General features: G+C 41.1%; 1 protein-coding gene across 1 annotated transcript; it reads right to left on the minus strand.

Moving 5' to 3' along the window:
• Positions 1-652: 652 nt before the first annotated feature.
• Positions 653-24,003, minus strand: mtmr9 (myotubularin related protein 9). The gene is made up of 11 exons (XM_069197830.1): positions 23,854-24,003; positions 20,135-20,385; positions 17,829-17,937; positions 16,381-16,506; positions 15,959-16,132; positions 14,494-14,711; positions 13,719-13,880; positions 12,586-12,727; positions 12,004-12,224; positions 9,575-9,726; positions 653-5,040 (listed from the first exon to the last, which is right to left on the minus strand). The coding sequence occupies exons 2-11, from the start codon at positions 20,314-20,316 to the stop codon at positions 4,877-4,879; spliced, it is 1,650 nt and encodes a 549-aa protein (XP_069053931.1). The 5' UTR covers positions 20,317-20,385; positions 23,854-24,003; the 3' UTR covers positions 653-4,876.
• Positions 24,004-24,497: the final 494 nt, after the last annotated feature.

Below are 24,497 nucleotides of genomic sequence, written 5' to 3' on the forward strand. Positions count from 1 at the left end.
AGAACTGCCTTAACCATTTCATTTTAATCTACTGGTACTGATTCAGTTCTTACTTTGAGTCTGATAAATGCATGTAATGGATTCTGCCCAAGTCTTTTATTTAAATTGCCAATTAAATCAATTCAGAACATACTTTCAGTCTTGACAAGCCAGAGAACAGCCACTTAAACAGCAGGGCATTTACCTGAGTGATTATGAAGTAAGGTACAGCATCCTTCCCACAATTTATACCCGTGACTCTCCAGTTCACAGTTCCATCAACTGCTCAACCACATGGCTGTAGATGTAACAGGGAATGTTATAGTTCAGAAAATACAAAACCTCAAGCAACAGCATCAAGGAGTTGTGCCTTTAACCCACATGGTCAGATGGACAGCTGCCTAGTCATTTGGATGCGGAATCCCTCTATGATTAACCAAAGGCTTGCTGCAGTGGCACTGGCACTGGCACTGAAGATGGGGAGTCAGGGAGAAGTTTGCTGGAAAGGAATGGTCTCAAGGCATTTACACCACAGAATGAAGGTAATTGTTCGCAGGAACTGAAGTTTGTCCTCCTTTTTCAACTATAATTTTTGTGCTCAACAAAGAAGTAAGGTTCTGTTAAAGACATACAGGGGGCAAAAAGTAGGTCTTTGGGGAAAAAAATGCAAATGTTATGCTTTATACATGTTCCTTTATTGTACAGTACATTCCACACATTTTAGACATCACAAAACACAATGCATTAAATGTAATTACACCAACATTCAAATAATGTAAAGAAAACTTTACTTCCTAACAATATTCAGTAAGACTTAATTCTGTACATGAATGAATCCGAAAATGTGATCAAAATGAGCACCACTGGCTTGCCTGCTTTTGTCCTGATTCAACCAAACCGGTGATAGTCTAGTGCTAATTTTCCTTTGACACACATGGAGAACGGAATGACATGATGCAAACATTCAGAGACTTAATGCCTACCTCTTACTTCGGACTCAATTGACAACAAAGGTTTCATTTTGTGTGCAATTCTGAATTTAGATCTTTCCAGTTTGTAGTGTTCTGATGTGCCTTTAAACAAAACTGTCTGTAATGCATTGAAAAGCCACAGTTACAACATTTCCTGTATTTGCATACAGTCCCAGAATAACTATACCAAAAACAGACTGGAAAAGTAAATACCTCTGCAGCTCAGCTCTCAGAGACCACGGATAACTCAGCGTGACAGTTTTTCTTACAAGTATGAATATTAAGTTCTTAATATTCAACGGGCCTGTTCTCAGGATGGATAATTCTTAAGGTCTGAAGATATGCGGTCTTTCTCTGGACTGCAAACCACTGTTACTGAAACATAGTTCTAAAAGCGCAGGAGGAGGAACATACAGTGGTTGACTGACAATTTTCTATGAGAAAAAGTTTTTAAAAAGTGAGCAATTTTTAACATCAAGTTTTTTTAAAAAAAATGGTTAGACAAACATACATGGTTGACCTTTGCAGCCATAAGCGGACAAGTGACTTTTTTCAAATCTTGCAATTTCAAAACCCGAACCCGCTACTACATCATTAGGCTAAATGGTTGATGAACAAATGTCCCTTAAAAGAAACGTAGAAACCATGAGTGTGGATGGTGTCAAACACCAATTAAAGCAAACTATTACTTAAAGCAATTTAATCCTCATCTAAATTTTACTAAAAATAAATTCCACTATAAGTAAATTTAAAAAAATCCAATGACACATTTTCAGATTTTTTTTGAAATCATAAACAATTTACAGGTAAATCAAAATTCAATACAGTAGTTTTCTTTAATCCCAATGATGTTACAAAATGGTTGGTCCAGGTTTCTACACCATTAAGCTCATGAATGGACCAGATATGCCTCGAATGGGAGTTTCCCACATCTAGCAGGTTCCATGGGTGGATAACCAAGAAATCACCAGTTTCTAAAGACCTGGATCAACCTATGAACTACTGACATTTTGTGAAGCCATTCATTTATTTTGTAACCACTGCATCCAATTCAGGATCACAGGGAACCAGAGCACAGGGCAGGGTATATCCTAAACAAGACACCAGTCCATCGCGGGGCAGACAAAAAAAAAAAAGAAAAAAAAAAGACAAGCACACACTCATACCCGGGCAATATTTCCAGAAGCCAATGAACCGACCAGTATGTCCCTGGACTCAGGGAGGAAACCGGAGCACCCAGGCAAACCCAGGGAGAACGCAAACTCCACACAGAAAGCACACCAGGTACAGAACTGAACCCAGAGCTCCTGCACTGCGAGGCAGCAACTCTAACTATTGTGCCACAATTCCACCCCCGTTTTGTGTAGTTATTTAGAAATCTGAATCAGTCAGTCCTCAAGAACCACACTTCTCTTAATTGAGCACGTGACCCGCTTAATGGATCAGTAACTTAGTTCCCTTAGTTTACATAAATCAGTGGAGTGTCCATTACTATATACATAACAGGTTGTGAGACAAGACTGCACCCTGGACAGGATTCCAATCCAGCTCAGGGCACACATACACACAAGAATATAGGGGCAAATTTTGAGACCTAAATTAACAACCAGCATACCTTTGGGCTGTGGGAAGAAACTGGGGCATCTGGAGAACACCCATGTGCAAACGGTAAGAACATGCAAATTCAAAACAGAAGGCTAACCAGCCTGGCACTGAACTCAGGACCACACAGCTGTGAGGCAGTAGTGTTAAGAACCACACCACCTTTTGACCATTTACTTTAAAACATTAACCTTAAATCTGTCAGTGGAAAATTCCACAAAGCAACAACGGAATTCCTGAAATTCACACTGCTGGTCAAACATCTTAGGCATAAGTAAGAGTTACAAAATACAATTTGTATGTTATGAACATCAACAATTTACTCAAAACATTCACTGCAGCTCTTATTGTACTACAATAATGACTTTGGCGGCTATAATACAGCCTAGTGCCAAGCAATGTCATTTTGCAATACTTAATTCACCCTGGTCAAAATCTTTAGGAACTTCTTGTAGTTCATTAACACCATTTTCTCTTTTCTATACATTAAGCTTAAAGTAATCTTTTCGTACTGTGAAACACTGAGGGATCCATCTGAACTAAGTAACTAACAAAATGTCTAAATGTTCAGCAGAAGATCACAATAACATTGTGCATCTGCAAAAAAGACAGAAAATTACAAAATGCCTAAGACTCTTGCACAACAGTGCAATTCTGGTAAACGTACAGTAACGTCTCGAAAATTAAGAAAAAGGAGACTACCTCATGAAATAAAAATAACATTTATCTATAAGAATTTCAGCTATTGTGGTCACTTAAAATGTAAACAATTCACTTAATGAAAAAAATAATTGAGTTGTTGGTGATATTAAAATGCAATGATCTTTTAAAATTCATGATCTCCGTCCAGAATAGCTGAGCAATCAATCCCAAAAGGAAAGTACCAATCTATCCCAATGAGAACAGAAGCTTCTACAAGTTCCAAAATGTGTCAGGTACTAAAAAGACACAGCCACTCCCTTTTTGCAAAATTGAACCTCAGAAATGAATTTGCTTTCAAAATGAGCAAATTGTTAAAGAAATTTGATTTGAGGAAATGAGTGAATTAACCACTCAAATCATGAACTGAAAACTGCAAGAATTCTGTGAGGCAATGCACATGGGTGGCATTAATTTGGCAATTGCAATTCCAAATATTAGGAGAACATTGTGTAATAAGTAGAATATTACAATGCTTACTTACTATACACCTGAATGTTTCAGCAAGTACAGGCTAGTCAAAATGTGAATCATTGATTCTTATTAAAAAGTTTGCAAAACGGAGGCGACTGCTTATGACCAAAATAGGCAGTTCAGTCTAACTTGACAGAAACGGGCTCAAAGAATGAGAAGCAGTGCCTTAAAAAAAAAAAGAAAAAAGATCCAGTTCTCCTCAAAATTGATTAAAATTATGTTAATCACATTCAACATTTAAGTCCTAGTTTCCCAGCAATATAGAAATTAAATTGACAATTTAACCAATTATCCTTTTTATGTAAAGGGTATTTTAGTTTTTATCCGTAATTAACAGGCAAAACTGAACCTTTGCTGCCAGAATTCAAGTAAATAAATTCTAGACTTCCAAGCCAGAACAGCAACTCTCAATCTTAGGCAGCTCCAGCCCCGTCTCTCACTGTAGTGTTTGTGGGAAAGGTGGGATTCTTAGTGTGACCACATATGGAGAGGCTCCTATATGAAGATGTCCAGAAGTGTGCAAATTTATTAGGACGTCTCAAGATTTACATTTTTAAGCACTGCACAAAAAATCTTCAGTTACTTCAGCAATGAATAACTCATGCTCTCGGAATTTGACTTTCTGCCCTATGATTTCCATCTCAGAAGGAACGTCTGACTCGGTGTAGGACTTCTGCTGATTCATGATGACCTCAAGAATAATGCAGGCCCCACCTTACCTACAAAGTCTTTTTCATTTGTGAAGAAATGCCACATTTGTGACAGTTCTTTCACCACCCACTGATTCCAATTCTGAGTTTATTTTATTTAAGAAATGAAAAAGAGAATGTGGTTGTTGTAACATTTTATATAGATCTAGATTCTTAGGCATATAAACGACAGCTACCGATCTACACCAAGGTGGGTTATTTTAATAGATTTGCACACTACATTAAGCATGGGTGTGTTCAACAGCTTGAGGTGTCGCTTAGCAAGGGTTTTTTAGCGCTCTGCACACATCTAGAGGAAGGCAGGTGCAAAGGCATGCCTGAGTGCACTCACGTGTGCTGCGTGTATTTTGTGTGTTTGAGAGTGTATGTGCAATACCTACGAGAGAAGGGGACGCCTGTATATTAAAGGAAATCCTTGGGAGGGAGTCTTTTGACATTCCGCTAGGGTGTCTCTAGCAACCCATCTTCCGTCTCCAGCTCGGCCAGCTGTCTGCGCAGGGCATTGACCTTGCTTTGCAGCTCCTTGTTGTATTCGATAATGTGCACCATCTCTTCGTATGCTTCATCCAGGCACTTGGAGGCTCGGTTCCAGCGCAGGAACACTCCTGTAGAAAAATAGAGCTACTCTATAATTCATTACATTCAAAAAAGCTTTTAAAAAACAGCTGGTGTTTAACTTTTAGCCAGATGTCACTGAGCTTGAACAATCTTCCCTAACTCCAGATCACTGGGACAGTATGGTGAGCTTTCAAAGCTACATGTTCTCCCCGTGGAACACAAGTGCTGTAGCCATCAGTCAAGTCTTATTTATTTCATCATAATTCCAAAAAACATTAAAATAATTACCGATGTTTTCAAGTTGAAAATAAAGAATACAAATTGAAAATAGCATAGCAGGCAGCAACATAACAGCCTCATTCAATACTGAATGAATTGCCTGACTTTCCCTGTCATTAGTTAATGTTTTTGAAACTGTTTGCAGGAGTTATTTGTATTACATATAAAAAGAGGCTATTTCTACCTCCTATGCCCAGAAACTGGCTCTAGTTTCCTCCACTGGACCCAGCTTTGCATAAGGCTAACACACTGAGTTCACTTGCTGAATACCCAAGTCAACCCATGGCTGACCCAGGAAGTACTTGCACACAACTACAAATGACGACCTGGGTTGTAATGCACTCTGGATAACTAGTAGGAAAGGGTGGATTTCCCAGAAGGCGATGTCCACACAACTTACAGTTTACTGCAGGTGTCAACATATGGCATAACGTCCTGCGTTCTGCTGTGCAAGGACATATTGTGTGAGGTCATGCATGTTGGTATGTAGGCATGAAGTTATGCTGATGAAAGAACCTGGTGCACATTCCCATCCCTCTATAGAAACTAAAGCACGTGAATGTGTCCTGTGGATAATTCCCGACTGAAGAGACTGTCCAACCAAACTGGTTTTGCAATACTTTCCACAAGCAGCGTAAGGCGAGATGAGCTATCACACAACTAGGCAACTACATGAAATCACCAGATATAGATGTCTCATACACTGTAGCATAGGATTAACATGATAGGTTATTTTAAACATTTGACAAACTTATGCTTATCACGCGCTATTGATAATCAGCAGGGGTTAATTCTGGTCACAGTAATGGCAATACACCCTTAAGAATTTATCTATTGCAACTCTTAATTTTAAAGATTAACAAAATAAGTGCAAAATGTATTAATAAATTGAGCCCATTAAGATGGACAAGAAAGCCTTTAACAACATGTTTTTATTTTATAACCATCTCGCTATTGATCCACAGAGCCTTATGAATGCCTTTTCATTTTTCTTAAGGAACAGTCTCCATGGCGACCAGAAACACTAGCATGCTATAGCTTCGAACTCTACTGAACCAGCAAAATTTCTTTTAAGTCCTGGCAACACTGCATGTCAATATTTCACTGCAATTATCGGACAAGAAGGGACACTATTAAAGAAATGCATTAACGTTTGAAACTGCAGACAATGTGCCTTTCCTTTCCATAATTGCTTGTGAGCCTCTCTTCTGCAAATATGTAACTACTTTTATTCATCATCAGTTTAACATACATCATCTTAGGACAAACATATCAGAATCCACAACTTAAAAAACCACATAGCCTTTTAAAACACAGCAATGTATGCTCCTAACTTTAACTATAAACACGAAGAGGCCACTAGATATTTCTCTCAATCACCTGGTATTGCTGATATTTCATCCGAAACACCCATAATCACTGATGTCAGTGGCTAAATGCCTGGGATGTGCTTTTCTGGCTTACTGTCAACTACTGGCTCAGATATTCTTGATGGGGGTTAAAGGGGGCATTGCTGACATATACCGTATTCTCTCCAAACACAGTATATTCCCCAGGGCGTGCATCACTGTGCGGTCATGTGTAATCTCTAACCTTACTGCAAATCAGCAGTTTCGTAAACTAAAGATTATTAGCCTTTTGAACTAGGTAAATGCATTTTCTACAATCAATGAATTTCCTGTCTAACAATGACCACATTTTCTGTATTTTTATCATTTTTGTTTCCATCTTTTTCTTCTAGGTTCCCTTCACTACCCATTCCAATCTTCCCATTTAATACATCAAGAAACACTGAAAAGCAACACGTAAGTATTAGAAGCAACAGCATTTGTTGCGATTTTATTGCTTCTTGGTATATGGAAAAAAATAGACACTTGATTTTCCAAAAGAGAAAAAAAATCTAAATATTAAAGATCTCAATAAGCTATCTGTAACAGTGAGCCAATGAAACAGGATTTATTTACACTGGCTCACAGCTTGCTTGTGTCAGTTACAGATGGTTTGACACTTCATGCAAAGTACCTTTCTGCGAGGCAAACTGCAGCATTGCTGTCCTCAAGAGTTAAGTCACACAAATGTGAAGAATCTATATACTGACTAGGCTTGCTTGCCAAATACAATTATGGGGAATGAGTACAAAATATATATTTTCAGATATTTTTGCAGGGTGAACACTGCTAGACAGAATTTGGGATATGTCCTATTAAAAGACGATGACAGCTTAACTGCTGATGTTGGTGGTGATGTCACCATGGATCAGAATTATCAGTGCATTAATTCAAAACACAAGGCAAAAGCAGGACAGCAACTGCAATTTGATCAACTGCAAATTTCATTTTCAAACTCAAAATGGAAACTGCTGTTAGGTTGCAGTGCACGTTTGTGAATCCTGTGATGCAAAACTCTTAGATAATGGACTACCCAGCAGTGGGGAAATAACATAATTCCTGTGGCAATATGTTTTCAACAAACAGATTCACACACGTATGGCACAAACCGTAAAGAACTCTACAGCTTGGTCCCTACAATGAATTGTCAATTTGTCTGGTGGAGTAGTGGGGTGGATTTTGCAGGCCTTTGGGTGCAGTATTGATAATACACCCATCCACAGGGCATGTGCAGTCACCCAGTGGTTTGATGAGCCTGACGCTGATGTTATCCATATGAGGAAGCCAATCGAACACAAATTGGATGTCCTGAAAAGATGCCCGAGATGGATCTCCATCTACCAGGGGTTAGTGAACTGACTTTCTCGCGGAAGAATGGTGCCACATCCCTCCTGCAGAATTGCAGAGGCTGAAAGAGCATTTGGTTACATGGGGCCATTATGCATTTTAGCACAAAGTCTATTAAATGGCTTTACATTGGTGCTTCCATGTATTTGTCCACTGCCTGTAAACTTTTAAGTCATTTGGAAATGACTGCATATGGAGGTTTGTGCCAGTATGACAGATTGAAAGACTGATTGATTGAAAGCTACAGCAGAGGGAAATCACTCTAAGAGCCACTTTTTTGCTTTTGCAGTAGAACAGGGTAGAGCTGGCAAGCTAATTCTTATTGTATGAGCTGCACCGATACAGGAGGGGGTGCCAAGGGTGAGCAAATCAACAAACTAAAGAAATCTGAAGTGCCAAGTTCAACAGCAGGGTAGGTTTGCCAGTTCAAACATGTTTTTATCAGGCAGGGGTGGCTGGAGTGATGCCATCATTACATTAGGTGCTGGCATGTTTGGAAGTCTTAACTACCACTATGCGATAGTTAAAAAAAAAGACACCTTACACATCAATAGTCATGCATAAGATACAGTCATGCATAAGAAAGGCCTGACTCTCTGTGATCATTAAAAATTCCAGGGCGTTTCTCAAAAAGAGTAGGGGTGTAACCCCGGCGTCCTGGCCAAATTTCCCATTGGCCCTTACCAGTCATGGCCTCCTAATAATCCCCATCTATGAATTGGCTTCATTACTCTGTTCTCCTCCCCACTGATAGCAGGTATGTGGTGAGTGTACTGGTGTACTATTGCTGCCGTCGCATCATCCAGGTGGATGCTGCACATTGGTGGTTGTGGTGGGGAGTTCCCATTACCTGTAAAGAGCTTTGAGTGGGGGGTCCAGAAAAGCGTTAAAAAGTGTAAGCAATTATTATTATTAATTATAATTATTAAACATAAGGACATCCCTCACAGTTAAAAAGGTCAGCCATGGCAAAGGGGAAGCAAGAACAAGGCCCTGTGGGATGCATCACCAAGTCAACTGATACATTGGGTGGCATAGTTGTAGCAACACTCTTGGAAAAGAAAACTAGATATGTAATTTTTCCCTCCTGCACTGGTCTCTAACAATTGTACAAATCGGTAGAGTGGTAGTTTTTGGTATGCACATTTTTGTTCAGCTATACAGTGCTGCCCTCTACTGGAACAAGCAAACAACAAACAAGAGGAAATTGCTTTCCTGTAGGGGAAAGAAAGCTTTGTAACTGCTGCAGCCATGTCTTAAAAGGTACATTTTACATCCGTGTATATCCAAGGCATCAACAAGCACAGGAGCTGCTAGATACAGAACCCACCTGTATTAAACTGAACACCAGCACTGAACACAAAGTGCAACTCTTCATGCTTCCCACAAGTCAGTGGTACCACAGCTGAAATATTATATACTGAAATATATACTTCTTAAAATGGCTTTGAATTCTGTTTTTATTTTAGTCTCCTTTACAGTGCTCATGGCAAGTACCACTGCACATACCGAGGACACTGAGGAGCCCAGAGAAGGCAGGCAGGCAGTGTAGTGACAGGGCTCTTACCCTCCCAGAGCAGCAGGCTCTGTGGAGCGACAGAGGGCCAGATGACCAGGCTGTTGGCTTCGTACAGAGGATTGAGGAAGTGCTCCATCTCCTGGGGACGGTTCACCCAGGACCACAGCGACACCGTCTTCTGAGGCAGCTTCAGTTTCAGCCTGCGCACAGAACACAGCAGTCAGAGCACAGCCTAGCTCTACAGTCACCAAGGAAACATGGAGCTCATCTGTAACAGAGGAGATTTCAAGCAGCTGAAATTTCACCCCAGAGTGCTGAAATTCCATCCACGATCTTCATTACCTGAGCGCAAAAATAAGCATTTTTAACAGAGCAAAGCCAGGGGTGTTTCAGCCACTGAGGATTTAAAAAACCTTGAAAAACCTCTGGGACTTTATAACCACAGTACCAGGAAAGGCAATTGCTTGCGGACAGGACAGCATGCTGCAATCGGATGAGACGTAAAACCGAGGTCCTGACTCTCTGTGGTCATTAAAAATCCCAGGGCGTTTCCCCACAAAGAGTAGGGGTGTAACCCCGGCATCCTGGCAAAATATCCCATTGGCCATTATCAATCATGGCCTCCTAATAATCCCCATCTATGAATTGGCTTCATTACTCTGCTCTCCTCCCCACTGATAGCTGATGTGTGGTGTGCGTTCTGGCGCACTATGGCTGCCGTCGCATCATCCAGGTGGGGCTGCACATTGGTGGTGGTGGAGGGGAGTCCCCATTATCTGTAAAGCGCTTTGAGTGGAGTGTCCAGAAAAGCGCTATATAAGTGTAAGCAATTATTAATTATAACCCTTTAAGAGCACACTTAAACAGACCGCGAGTGTGAGATAAGAATTCCATGACTGAAACAAGATGCAAGGTTTTCCCCGAGACAAGCTGATCTCAGTGACACCATAAGACCGTTTCAATACAGAACGTTCAAACCACTCCACTGGAGCACTGACCCGCCCAGCTGGCAGAACTGATCCCACCACTATTCACAACATGTGAAGTAGTATATGAACTGACTGACCTGGAAAGCACTATCAGCGAGTTCAGGCTGGAAGTGCTTGCAGGAGCATGCTGTAACACTCCAGCTAACCACATAACTGAGTGAATGGCAACTGTAGAGGTTTACTGAAAATAGGCATCAGCATGCTAACTGAATGAAGAGATTCCTATTTTGGAGACCAGCCCTGTCTTACGATGATTCACATTCTTTCGTGCAGCGTGTTACTGTGCACGATGCCCGAGGCATTTCTTTCTAATTACAGGTTTTTGTCCAGCCTGATTATTGATTTTGCCTTTCTCAGCATTGAGACTGCTAAATTCTCAAATTTTACACAAATACAGTGGATACAAAAAGTCTACACACCCTTATTGAAATTGCAGGTTTTTGTGATGTAAAGCCAGAAATCAAGACAAATAATTTCAGACATTTCCCCCCCCCCCTTAATGTTACCTTGCAAACAACAAAATTCAAGAGAAAAACAAATAGATAATTATTAGGAAAAATAATTGAAATTCAAAAACCTGCAACACCCTGATTGCATAACTGTGTACACAATGCCCCCCCAACTAATACTTTGTGGAAGCACCTTTTGCATTTGTTACAACAGTAAGTCTTTGTGTACACACTTATGCAACAAGGGTGTTGCAGGTTTTTTAATTTCAATTATTTTTCCTAATAATTATCTATTTGTTTTTCTCCTGAATTTTGTTGTTTGCAAGGTCACATTAATGATAGAAAAATGTCTGACATGGTTTATCTCAATTTCTGTCTTTACATCACAAAAACCAGAAATGTCTCATGTGGTGTTAATAAGACTACGGAATGTTTTTTTTTCCCCCAACATTCGAAACGTTTTGTAGTCTGAAGATACAGGTGATAAAGATAAACAATATTTGCTATCGAACGAGTAGGCTAGACTCAATCTTCATTCAATATATTATTAGGCATCATTTCTGTGTCTGTTTTATCTGGCAGAAAACTGTTATTCTATGTCCTACAACAGCATCTTTCAACACCGGTCCTGAAACACTACTGTATCCGTTTGTTTAATTCTAACCTGCTCTTAGTCAGCAGGGCAGCTCAGTTTCCTTCCTTACCTCTCACTGAAAAGCTTTTAATGGGTAATACATTTATGATGAACAGACACTGGTGGGGAATAACATTGTATCAAAAACTCACACAATTATCACTTGAATTTGGAGAGATCAGAAATTCGCACAAAATTGATATCAGCTGCATATCCTTTCAAGAGCAAAAAATAAAAATGAAACACTTAAAAGAGAAAATTGAAATCAATTTTCCTGCGATGCATAACTTAAAAGGAGTAACAACCAGAGGAGACAATGATGCCCCAGGACCAGGGATGAGAGCCACTAACACAAACATGTCCTGTGAACAGAAGTGCAAGGCGGAGGCGCTGGGTAGGACTGACCGCTCATGGGCGTTGTTGCCCAGGAAGGTACCAAACTGGGAGGCATAGGCGTGCTCGAAGAGCAGGACCAGGAAATGCTCGTTGAACTGAAAGGAGCAGGGGAACTGGCGCAGAATCTGCCACACACAGTCGAGGAAGAGCAGGAAGATGGGAGCCTCCCAGCGTAGCTTGCTGTTGGAGTAGGCCGACTGGGCACAGCGCTGCTGGAATGGGTGACCAGCCTTGGGGCAAAGAAAACAATTTTCTGGAAGTCACCTGGAAATCTTCAGCTGCACACGACCTGTGTGTGACTGAATGAAACCGTGTTATTTTCATTTCGCCCGATTTCAAAATGAAAGCTGCAACTATGAAGAACATTTTTTGCACTGGAGCAGTAAAAGTTTGAGAGGTCAACCTGACAGGGATGGGTTTTATATTGACACACTAGAACACAGAACACAGATCTGCTACCGCGGTGGAAAAAATGCCTCCTCTCCTAAATGGAGAGTGTTTTGGAATCCCTTCTGATGAAGAGATTCATTGCTGCAATATAGCTCGTCTTGGAAACGGTGCATTTGTTTCAGTTCGGTTTCGTGATCTGACCTGTAGCCACTCCCTCTCGACAAGAGACCCGAAGCCCCGGATGGTCCTGCAGCCAGGGTCAAGGATGATCTGAGCGAGAGAGGTCACCTGCAGCGTGGAGTCCGTCCCTTCCGTGCCGTGGACCAGCACTGAGGCCCCTTCCCTGAGAGACACAACCACATCCCCTTACAAGTGCACTGCCACGGTCTTTTCATGCCCAGATCTCCCAGCCAGTGGAGACACCCTTAAGCACGTCTACATCACACAGTCAAAAACATTACATTTCTCCAAAAAGGGGCCGACAGCAAGAGAGAGAGAGATCTGTGATCCCAGGCGAGACTACCCAGCTCTTTTATAGTATGCGAGAGAGATGTCCGGAGGAAGCACAAACCCCACTGTGCAAAAGGATTCCAGTCACAAAAAAGCCCTGTGAGGGGTGAAGGTGGGGAATCTGTGAGCCCACAGGAAGTTGAGCAATAATGATAGCAAAATTGAGAAAAGCGGAAAATTGAGAGTAAGGACAAGTTAACTGAAGCCTTCAAATAAGAATTTAAGTAAGCCGTTTTTGTTACTAGTCAATGACAGCTAAATTAATGGAACGGGTCAGTCTGGTTGAGTGCCGCTACAAAACTTAAAAGCGATCATTCCTGAATGCTAAGAAAATAAAATCTTTGTTTTTCATTTGTCTGCGATTATACAGGGCTGGCTATGAAGTGGTTAGAGCTGAAACAGTTTAGTTTAACTTCTGTTTTCCAGTTTTATCACATAAACCTTGTGTTTACCAATTATAAGATAAAAGCAAATACATACGGTATCCACCAGGGCAGGTCAAGCTAGCATTAGGAGACAAGTTTATAAGGAATTAAAAGCTCAAAAAAACAATGCATTTTCACATTAGACATACTGTACGAGCTTGTCTGTCCTATACAGAAGAGCCACAGGTTTTGTTCTGCTCTGATGTTGCCGCCCAGTCTGATACTTGACACTCTCCAGCTGAACATGGTCGATTACATCCCCCGGGGCTGTTGCCCTCCGAGTTCACAAAGGCATCTATTCTACTGGGAGATGAGCTTTCACTTTTGTGGTCACCCGGGACCTGACTGATAACGCGTGTAGGCGACGGCGAACAGAGAGGTCGCCGCCGAGAGTCTTGCCTGTCAATGCACTGCGCGGCAAGGCAGGCGGTGGTGAGGATCTCCTTGACGTGCGTCAGCCAGTTGGAAGCCTCCAGCTTGCTGAGCCAGCGGTCCATGTTGTGGGACTGATCATTGCAAGCTTCCACCAGCTTGATCAGGCTCTCCTGCAGAATATTAGACCTGAAAGGGTGAAAAGAAAACGGAGAACCACAAAGATGTATTCACCAAATATTAAGCCAACGATTATTGGAGGCCATTATCCAAAGCGACTTAAGTCTGTACACATTTACCAAGCTGGGCATCTCGCGTGGAGAAAGAGCAGTGCCCCTCCCAGCATACAAAACCACAACCTTCTGTTAAATCGGCAAGAAAGTGTCAACCACACCTGGAGACAGGCCAGTTTTTTACACTGGAAAACAACACTTGCATGTAGTGACATTATATAGGGCATTTACTTTTTCATGGCATCCTACAATGTTTATTGACCAGAACCACACACTCTCCAGCCACACAAGTACATTTACAGTATGTGCTAAGAAATTTTACACTGGAATTTATTCAAAAACATTCTATTCTACTCTTAACTTCTCAGAGGTTACAAATAGGTTTGTAGCTACTAGGTATGTGCAGGAAGACTATCCTTGACATCTCAACAGTCATGCACAGAAATGCAAACACCAGTTAAAGAGAAAAAAAACAACAAATCGCAATACTATAGAAAGCTCTCTGTTGCGCAAGAACAAGTTGGGAACAAATCATTTTCATTTTCCATTTCCCCCCCCTGAGGATTTACCTCTCAATAGCCTTATGGATTCTCCTCCACTGTGGGTAATGTGCCTCCTGCTCAAATCCGCCCCCCCTGGCTTTGGCCTGCTGTGCCACGTTGATGGTGCGGGTGTCGATGATGTAGCCACGCTTGCCAGCGCGCAGAGTGGCATTGATCAGCTTCTCGTCCTCCTTGCAGCGCCGCCCGTTGGTGCCCGTCAGGGGCTGCCCAGCCCGCATCATCACCTGAGAGAAGCAGGACACTTTGAACCTGGTCTCTGTGGGGCAACTACACTGAACTGAAAGCAGCAGACTAACTGGGGTGATCCTCTGGGTAAGATGCAGACCCCCACAGACCCATTTCTTAATTTACTATTTCTAATTAAGGTTTTAGAACGTGTGGTTGCACATCAATCACGGGCTTTCATGGCAGCAAATTATTTGTCAGATCGTACGAATACGTGGTCTTTGGCTTCACTGCCATGCAGATGATATTCAGATCTACGTTAAGACCTCTTCCTCCTCCGATTCATTGCCTCCATCACTTCTCATTGAAGACAAAAGTGACAAAACAGAAATATTATCGGTGGGCATGACAGCTGGAAAAGCTGGAGAGCTTCACAGTAATGGTGGTCGGCTTCTCCATTCAGGTGTCAGGCCTATTCCGGAATTTGGGAGTCATATTTCGATCCTTTCCCGTCTTCTGAACTCCATGTGAAAAAACTTGATCAAGATTTTTTATTTTTTCCCCCCCAACTTAGAAATATTGCTTATATTAGCTCATTTCTGTCAATGTCCAATAGTGAGTGCCTGATTCATGCACTTATAAAATGAAGGGCTTTCTGTAACTTTTTGCTCTACGGACTCCCTAAAACTCTCTTTAGGGAAACTGCAATACATCCACATCTCTGCAGCTAGGCTTCTAACTCACATTAGACATTGATGGCATATCATCCCTACTCTCAAATCTCTTCATTTTCCTTAAAGTCATGTATTCAATATAAAGTGATTTATGAGGGTCTGAACAATTTGGCTCTTTCATATATCTCAGACCTCCTTGATGTATACTCTCCTTCCCAAAGGTTTCATTCAGGTGAGGCTGGTCCATTGCTCATTTTATATGGGATTAAATGGTGGACTAACTTCTGCCGTTGCTACATTTTCATGGAACGCCCTTCTTGCGTCTCCTCGCGAGGCAGATTCCTTGACATGTTTTTAAGACACATCTTTGTACTTGGGCCCATGTCTGATTGTGTTACGGTTTGTCTTGTATGTCCTTGTTCTATTTAAATTATCCTATTTTTATTATGCAAAGGAACAAGTAATAGGTTTATTCCATGCTGAAAAAAGAAGAAAACAACATTCTGCCATGGAGCCTTCTTCAGGTGTGAGCACAGGTGTGAGTACATAACTTATTATGTACAGTAGATACACTCTGGACGAGACAAGTCCATCTTCAATACTTGAACAAACACAAAGACAGCAGTCCTCACCATGCCATTCTTCTTATGGTAATAACTGAGCACAGGGAAGCGCCCTGCATGCCTGAAGGTGGCAACTTTTCGCAGTGTCTCGTCATCGATAGACTTGGGCACAGTGACCAGGGGAGGGTAGGAGGGACAGACCGTGAAGTCCTTGTTCACTGTACTCAGCCGCCACTCTTCTGTCTGAGGGAATAACAATAAAAAAAAAAAATCAGCCTTAACCACCTTTCGCCCAGTTCTTATTGAGAGCAGGACAGGAGAATCCCCCAACAAACTTCTCCACTATAATACTGTCACTTTATTAGTCCACCAAACATCGAATTGTTGGAGAGGAGTTTAAAAATTCAAAAAGTAAAACTTAAACATTTTGGTTGATTAAATAGACTGTCCTGCTGATTTGTTTTTTAAATTGATAAAGGACAGAAACCTACCAAAGATTCGATCTGCTTAAAGGCTTGCTCAGGACTGAAAGTGTTCCACCCATCCTCAATCACTTCAAACATGGGCCGGTAGAAGAAAGGGTACATCAGCGAGACCGAATCCAGAGTGGACAGAGTCTGGGTAAATCACAAATAAACCCATCTGTAAGCAGACGCATGCAGAAACAATGGCTACTAACACATCAATTCCGTATCACTTCTGTTTTCACAAAATGAAGCCCCCAGCAGCTTCTCTTAAAGAAAAGGAAAAAGGAAATTGCAAAGATGAAAATAAATGTAAGAGGGTAACAATTTTGATGTTCCTACATTTAAAACTGAGAACAGGAGGCACTTTTTCATTCAAAGGGCTGAGAGTGTGCAGAACAAGCTACCCTTCCATGCTGTTGAAGCCCATACCCTGGCTTGGAGAAGGATGAGATTCTCATATCAAACTAATAGCAACCCATTGTGCTAGATAGGTTGCAAATGAGAGGAGGACACCTTGCTCATCTTGAGTTCTCATTTTCTTATTATTTGTATTAATATTTTAGCCAGAATCTGCCAATATTGCACCTAAAATCCCCACTATCAAATAAGCATTTAAATATTAAAATATTAAAACCAAGGCAACCAGCACCTACATTTGCAAGCTACATTTTTACCTTTTGGCAGACGACACATCACACAAGTCTATCTCATGTACACTACATGGTCTATAATTCTGATAACACCCCCACAATCACTACTCCCCTTTAATGGGGGGGGGAGTGGGCTCCTGGGTTTCCCAAAGGTCGGTCAGTCCTTCCCTTTTCCTCCAGGGTATCAGTGCCCGGAGCAGTGAGATTACAGCAAGCTCTAGTGATGCTGTTTTAGGGCAATATACTGTACTGCACACATTCCTCCCTGCACCTGTTCGATCCCACTCCAGCCTGACACCTCCTGTCCCAGTGATTGTGGCATGCACACAACCACCCAATAGGGCATACCACCTCACTCTTTAAAACAGAGATGGAGTTAAAAGTTCAAACCAGACCGTAATGAAGCATTCTGATCAAAGCAATTTCAATGCATGTAATGGAAACCATTTAGAACACATTGGTCGTATTCTGAAATTTGAACAAAATGTACCAGACACTTCATTTATCATTATAGATGCTTTGATCAGCTTAACACAAAAACTAAAAAATAAAGAATGTGAAGGTCAGGTTATGAGAACAGATTTGATGAATACATTTGTTATTAAAACATCAGAGGATACAGGAAATCCACAGGAAGGAATACGAGAATTAGGACTGCAATACACACTAATACCCATTAATACAAGATGTGAAATTTAAAAACATTTTCAAGCTCCCAGTGGATCATCTGGTATCCTGGTTAAGCAAAATAAAAGGGTTTTCACTGGTTGCTATGAAAATCCTTAATATTTAAAAAACAAAAATATAAATATTTTGCCTTACTTCAATAGAACTGGCGATGTTTAAGCACTCCTCCATACCAGGGATATCGAGCTGTATAATCCGCAAGTCTTTACATTTTACAATGATTGTGCCTAATGAACCCACAAACCTGCAACATTAAAAATAACTGCATATTAATACCCAACTTAAATAAATAATGTGTAAAATAATGTGAACCAGGTTAGTTATGTCAATGCAGGGAAGAGATTATGAAGGTGAAAAACAAAACTTGAATTCTGTCTCAGTATCAAAACGTTAGCAAAGCTGTGTACAACAATTTCCCCACTTTAACAATCTACAGTATATAGGGTTTAGAACCACTTTAGACAGGATGCAAACTGGACTCCTGCTATACAGAAGTTTCACCCATTTTAAGTTTCCCAAATTATCACACTTTAGAAAATGCACAAAAACTACAGAACTATTTGAGAAAAAACCTTAGGAAATGCAGAATTATTTAACATCCTGATTAGAATTACCGAGTATTGATAAGCTCCGTTCATTTTAATTTCTTGTGACCTAATGCATCAATTACAACTACAGTATAAGGGTACATGCAGACAAAGCCTTGTGCAGCTTTCTGAAAATCAATCTCTTCAGCTGCGATACCTCACAAAACAATGAGCATTCATTGTCCAAATACTAAGGTCCTCAAATTGACAGCTTTGGTAAGTCAGGTCCTCTCTGTTTTAACTAAATTCTAAAAAAACTGAACAATCCTATATAAACAATACACAAATAAAAGTATTAATCAGTGTTCAGGGTGTACAGGCATGCTGCACTGACAGCAAGAGAAATGTAAAGGACTAGTGAAAATCACAGATGGTGAAACTTGCACAACTGACATCCCTCCTCACAGCAACAAACCAACAGACTGCACACGCGAAAGGAAGAATGTAGGTGGACTCCATTGACCCATCCACTTTAGAGTGACTCATCTTTTAACACGTCACAGGCAACACAGTCCTGGAGCTGTGGTTCAGCACGGACTGGACAAGAGGTACCATCACCACCACATGCTAGTAAGCGCTTGAGAGACAGCAGGAGCCACTGTGCCCCTCTACCCATCATTCCCACTCTACCCATGACAGCACTGGGCTAACTTTGCAATCTGCTAAGTGACCACACGTCCCAGGTCATTTAGTGACAGATTGGACTCAAATTTCCCCTACACTCAACTCGAGGGAGTGCCTTTAATACTCAAGTCATGCTTTAAGCCAAATCTATTCAGAAGATGATTAATTCAGACATGTCAGCTAGGTTAAAAAGCATCAACTGAATAGCAGGTGTATGCTTGTAGCCCGAGGTGGACTGATGTGTTGATTGATGTGCGACTCCATCAAGATAGTGAAAATCCCAAATACCTACTGGTAAAGAAACACGTTGCACATGGGCTAACATAAAGCATACAGTATAGTTCTGGACAGCTGAAACATAGACCCAGATTGTTCAATACACATCTGGTGAAAGTAGGGCGAGGGTGCACCTCTGCTCTGCCTCTGCAGGGATTCGATCACAGTTGCCCAGGGACCTGGAGCATACACAGAACCACTCCCTAGACAGGGAGGAACCCCGCGACACCAAAAGACAGGGTCTTCTTTCACAGAAGAATTCAATACTAACCAGGTTTCGAGGAGATAACACCACTTCTGTAACATGCACAGGACCACCGAGTCCTGTTACATTAGCAAAGGCTATCGAACAAACTATGTAACGAGTATGTGGACATGAAAGATATAAATCTTTCTATGTTCGACGAGCAGGCATGTGCTGCGTATTTCCACCAACACCTCTCTTGTATTCACATTTCTGCAGGCCAAAAATACACACATTTGAACTAAGAATTGCTCAAAATGCACTCTTTTGACTTTAAATGAATAAAAATACACAGATACTAGGTGTTCTCATAAAAACATGAACATCCCTTCCAGAAGGGAACAGCAAGAAACTTTTACAAGAAAACAAGTTTCCCAATAATCCAGCTAATGCCATGCAAGCTTGAGAACTAGGAGGACATAACTATAGGATGATTAATTTTTGTATAATGGGTATTCTTGAAAAATCCCTTTTCTTAAATCTCATTCCGGATTCTTTTCTGCGATTTTAGTTTTAGCACTGCTAAATTCTCTTCTCCATAACCAGAAGTCACCGATATCACTGACGCCCTTGCAGCCAAAACCTTTGTGTGACCAGTCGCAGGCCTGACTGGGTTTGCCTGAAGGGAGGATATCTGGGACCTGGGCTGTTTAGGCCAGCGCCCCAGCGACGGAGGAACAGACTCGGCGAGCGCCGCAGGCCGAACTAACCGCTTTTCAATGGAGTCGATGTTGGAGTGCAGCAGCCACAGCTCCTCGGTGTTGTCCTGCCGGGAGGAGAGGATGAGGTGGTGCCCAGTGAGACAGAGCGTGCCCTCCACCTTGGGCATGAAGGGACGGTGCAGGACCACATTGTCCACCCGGGGGGTCTTGATGAGCTCCACAAACTCCATTGTCCAGGGGTGGAAGACGGCGCTCAAAAATGTATGCAAGGTTCTGCTTGCATGAAGGCTTCGACAAGACTGTTCAAACAACATGGAAAAAAAAATGTAAGGCACAGTGACAAGACAGAATGGACAGACACCTTTATACGTTTTGGGGCAGTGCGGTGGCTCTGTGGCTAAAGGATCTGCACCTGTGGCTGGGAGGTTGCCGGTTCATATCCCATCGCCGGCAGAGGAATCCTACTCCGTTGGGCCCCTGAGCAAGGCCCTTAACCCCAACTGCTCCAGGGGTGCCGTATAAATGGCTGACCCTCAGCTCTGATCCCAAGCTTCTCTCCCCCTATCTGTGTCTCATGGAGAGCAAGCTGGGGTATGCGAAAGGACAAATTCCTAATAAAAGAAATTGTATGTGGCCAATAAAGTGATCTTATAAGTTTATGTTGACATTTTTTCTCTTGAAATGTAAAGAGATGCAGGCGGCACAGTGGTTAGCAATGCTGTCTCGCAGCAGTAAGGCCCTGGGTCCTATTTCTTTAGTGTTATCTACTGTCCGTTCTGCCCACATTCCCACGGGTTTCCTCCCACAGTCCAAAGAAATACTGGTAGGTAGTTTCCTTCTGGGAAAGACTGGCCCTGGTGTGCGTGTGTGCGTGCATGCTTGTGTCTGTGTGTGCCCTGTGATGGACAGGTGTCCCGACCAGGGAGCATCCTTCTTTGCACCTGCTGCTCCCTGGGATAGGCTCCAGCTCGCCCGTGACCCTGTATTGGACAAAGCTGTGAGAAAATGAACAGACAGATGCAAAGATGCGCGATGAGGACGAAGAGTTAGCAAGAGAGACTGGAGTCAAAAAACATACATGATTTCTGACACAGAAAAAAGAACTGAAAAACAGGATCTTAAAACACTCAGGACCGTCCTACCCATTGCAACATACAGGGAGCAACAACACTCCTTGCAGCCATAATTAAACTAAGTCTCATACTGTACTATGATGTCAGACAATTTAGAGTCACTTACTGTCTCACTGCTGCAACAGAACTGAAAAGCAGAAGATGGCTGACCACCGAAAAACCTTCATCTCACTTCCCAAGTTATAGAAGTGGCATTTCAAGTTCAGCAAAGGATCACCAGCATACAATTCACCATTAAACATATCAGGAACACCTGCATAGAATCTTAGCTTCAGTTATTTAATGCTAAAAAAAGCGGACTGAAAAGTAAAGACAGTTATCATTGCTTTAAATCTTGCTAGTTTTAGACATTCATGAACATCTCTCTTTTTGCATACAAAATCAGTTTCTTATTATCCTTTTTTCCCCCCCAAATGGGCAAAATGGAAATCAGCCTAGAAACACTTAGACAGGACTTGACAATCTTTTTTAACTTATGTTTAAATTTTCCATCTCGAAGGATCCCACAGGACTTCAGATACAGGAGACACAGGTCACCCACCGCTGCAGAGCTTCGCTCATGAAGGTGACAAGGGACAAGCATTCGACACGAGCAGCCCCAGCGGAGAAGTGAGAAACAGCTTTAGCAACCAAACTGAGGGGAAATGAGGCAGGCCTGACTGTACAAAGAGTAGAACTCAGCCAGAAGCTGAGGTTAACACCACTGGTGCTACAGAGTGTAAATGACCAAGCAGCCAAAACATTGGTTTACAATCTCTTCCAAAGGAAAACACCTCTGACAGCAAGACGTGGTCTGGTCTCATACGGGTATTGGTTTTAAGAAATCAGCCCACGCATTTCCTTTTATAACTACACTCTCCATATCTAAACATGACTTAAGCTTTTTTTTTCTAATACAGGAGCATGAGTTTTGTTAAACATCTCTAGATTGCAGAGTTTAAAGCTTGTTATACATGTACCTTATCGACAAATAAAATTATATTTTATTGTAAAATTACAGTACTTCTATCACACCCCTGTATCTCTCTGCTTTCAGCTGGTCTCACCATATACTGTACACAAACACCACAGTAACGTGGCCTTGAAAAACTGGGGTGATGGAATTATTGGATTCCCACAGCAAAAGATGGTAGCGTGGTTTCTTTCAAGAAATGTTTTGAGGGCCTTGGTTCAATGATCAGAACGGCTTCCGTTAGTTTGCATTTATAATACTCAGAACACGAACAATAGCATCATGACTTTCTTCAAGTTAAATATTTTGAACAGGAGAGATTTCATTTATTTAACTACCCATACAGAAATTCCCTTCTCTTCCAATTAATCGAGTACAAAACATTCATGTTTACAGATAAAGTCTAGGTCGTTAGTGTCGTGAGAGAAACGTCTGGACAAGATCCTAGGCTCCATCAGCTACTACAAACCATACGAGCATTTTGTTTGTAGGCATTTAAAGGTGTTTTTTAGATTTAAGGATTTTGATTTTTTGTTGTAATAAGAAGCGTTTGGGAGAAAAAAGCATTTATTTAGAGCAAATTAGTAATTCTGGGTAAAGCTAACTTTTATAAATGAAAATGGTCCAATAATACTTTCTCTTTTAGTCTTTTATTTTAGTATTGGAGTTGAAACATTTATTTTAAATTTTGTGAAAATGTGAAAAATGCAAAAGCAAGTTAACATTTGTTATATGTAAAACATAATTTGGCTATATAATTTACTTATCTCTGGCAGTTCGTCTTTTTTCTCTTGTATTGGTTTCTGCTCCTCTAGTTGTATTTGTATTTGTGAATTCTTTATACATTTAATTAAAAAAACCATACAAGCAGGATAGGCCGATCAGAACAGGCTCTTTTCGCTTGTAACCCTTCTTGGGCTCTAATGCTGAACATTCAAGTTCGTCCCAGATCGTACAGCCACAGACATACAGGTGTATGGAATCGTGAATCGTTATTTAATTAAAATTAAAACTAATTGAGCGCTCGAAAAAACGAATTGGGTTTCAATAAATCGAGAAAGGGTGTCATTCACAACAGGTATAACGCTTGGCGAGCTGAATGAATCAGATGTAATAAAACCCTGTAGCTGAATACTGACCAGTGTAATATCTCATATAGCACATAGACGTTTGCTGCGCGACCCATGACAATTTTCAGTCCATTTCAATCCGAATACTCAATAAAGACGTGACATACATGGGGAGAAACGTGTATATATATCTAACTAGATTTTTTTAAATTTAAAATAGCATCCCTTGAAGCACATTTTCCAATAAACTTCAGTGTCACCAATATATAAATCAATGTTTATTCATTCCGTTTATGTAAGGCACCTTATCCTTGAATGACCGACTCATAATTATTACGACAGGCCCACCCTAGATATGTTTGAATTCTTAACAATACCAGCACAGAATTAACTCTGAGTACATCCTACAACCTATCGTAGTTTTAGGCTTCCGAGACTGAATGTTTCCCCTAGTCATGCACAGGAAAACAACGCACCGAACGCATTGTAAAACAAGAAATAACCATGATGTCGATTCTTCTACAAGAAAACAAAATTAAATAACCTCTTAAGGCCGAAAGCCATAATACATAGCACGAACACCACTGCTGTCCCACTCCTGCTAAATATTACCTGTTACTCCTCGTTTGTCTTGCTCCCTTCAAGTACGAAAATGCCGCATCCAAATTTCCAGAAACCCTTAAACACACTGGTGTAAACAGAACCCTGTCCGTCTCTAACAGCAGCACACAGCTGGTGGAGCGGATATTATCTAGCTCGGCTCCGCCTATCCTTCCGTTTGCGCTGTCAGATTCAATGAAGTTCCGGTGGTTTTCTTTCATTGAATGTAATGGAAAAACTGCGTTTTGTTTCAAAATAAATATTTGCTTTGAAATAAAAAATTAAACAGGATTTCTCAGTGTTTCTTGAAGAATATCCCTCTGTAATCCGCATATTTCATTTATGCCACGGCCTATGTTTTCACCTGACCCAACAAGGTAATTTTGTCAAAGCGCGAACAAGCAAAATAAACAAAAAGCAAGCAATGTACCTTTACAAACGCAAACGTCTTAAAATTAATAGAGGTCTGAGGGAATAGCATTTTCAGTGTTTCTCGGCATTTCTTTCATTTATTTAGTATGATAATATTTTTTTAACCAAAGATATTCTGGTTTAATCACCATAAATACTAAAGTGTCTAGGTAAGTTTTAACGAATCTATTTGTAACAGCTACACAGCATATTGGGAGTTATCACATTTTCAAAAGGATTTTCAT

Source organism: Lepisosteus oculatus, chromosome 2, assembly GCF_040954835.1.
Source record: "Lepisosteus oculatus isolate fLepOcu1 chromosome 2, fLepOcu1.hap2, whole genome shotgun sequence".
NCBI classification, from domain to species: Eukaryota; Metazoa; Chordata; class Actinopteri; order Semionotiformes; family Lepisosteidae; genus Lepisosteus; species Lepisosteus oculatus.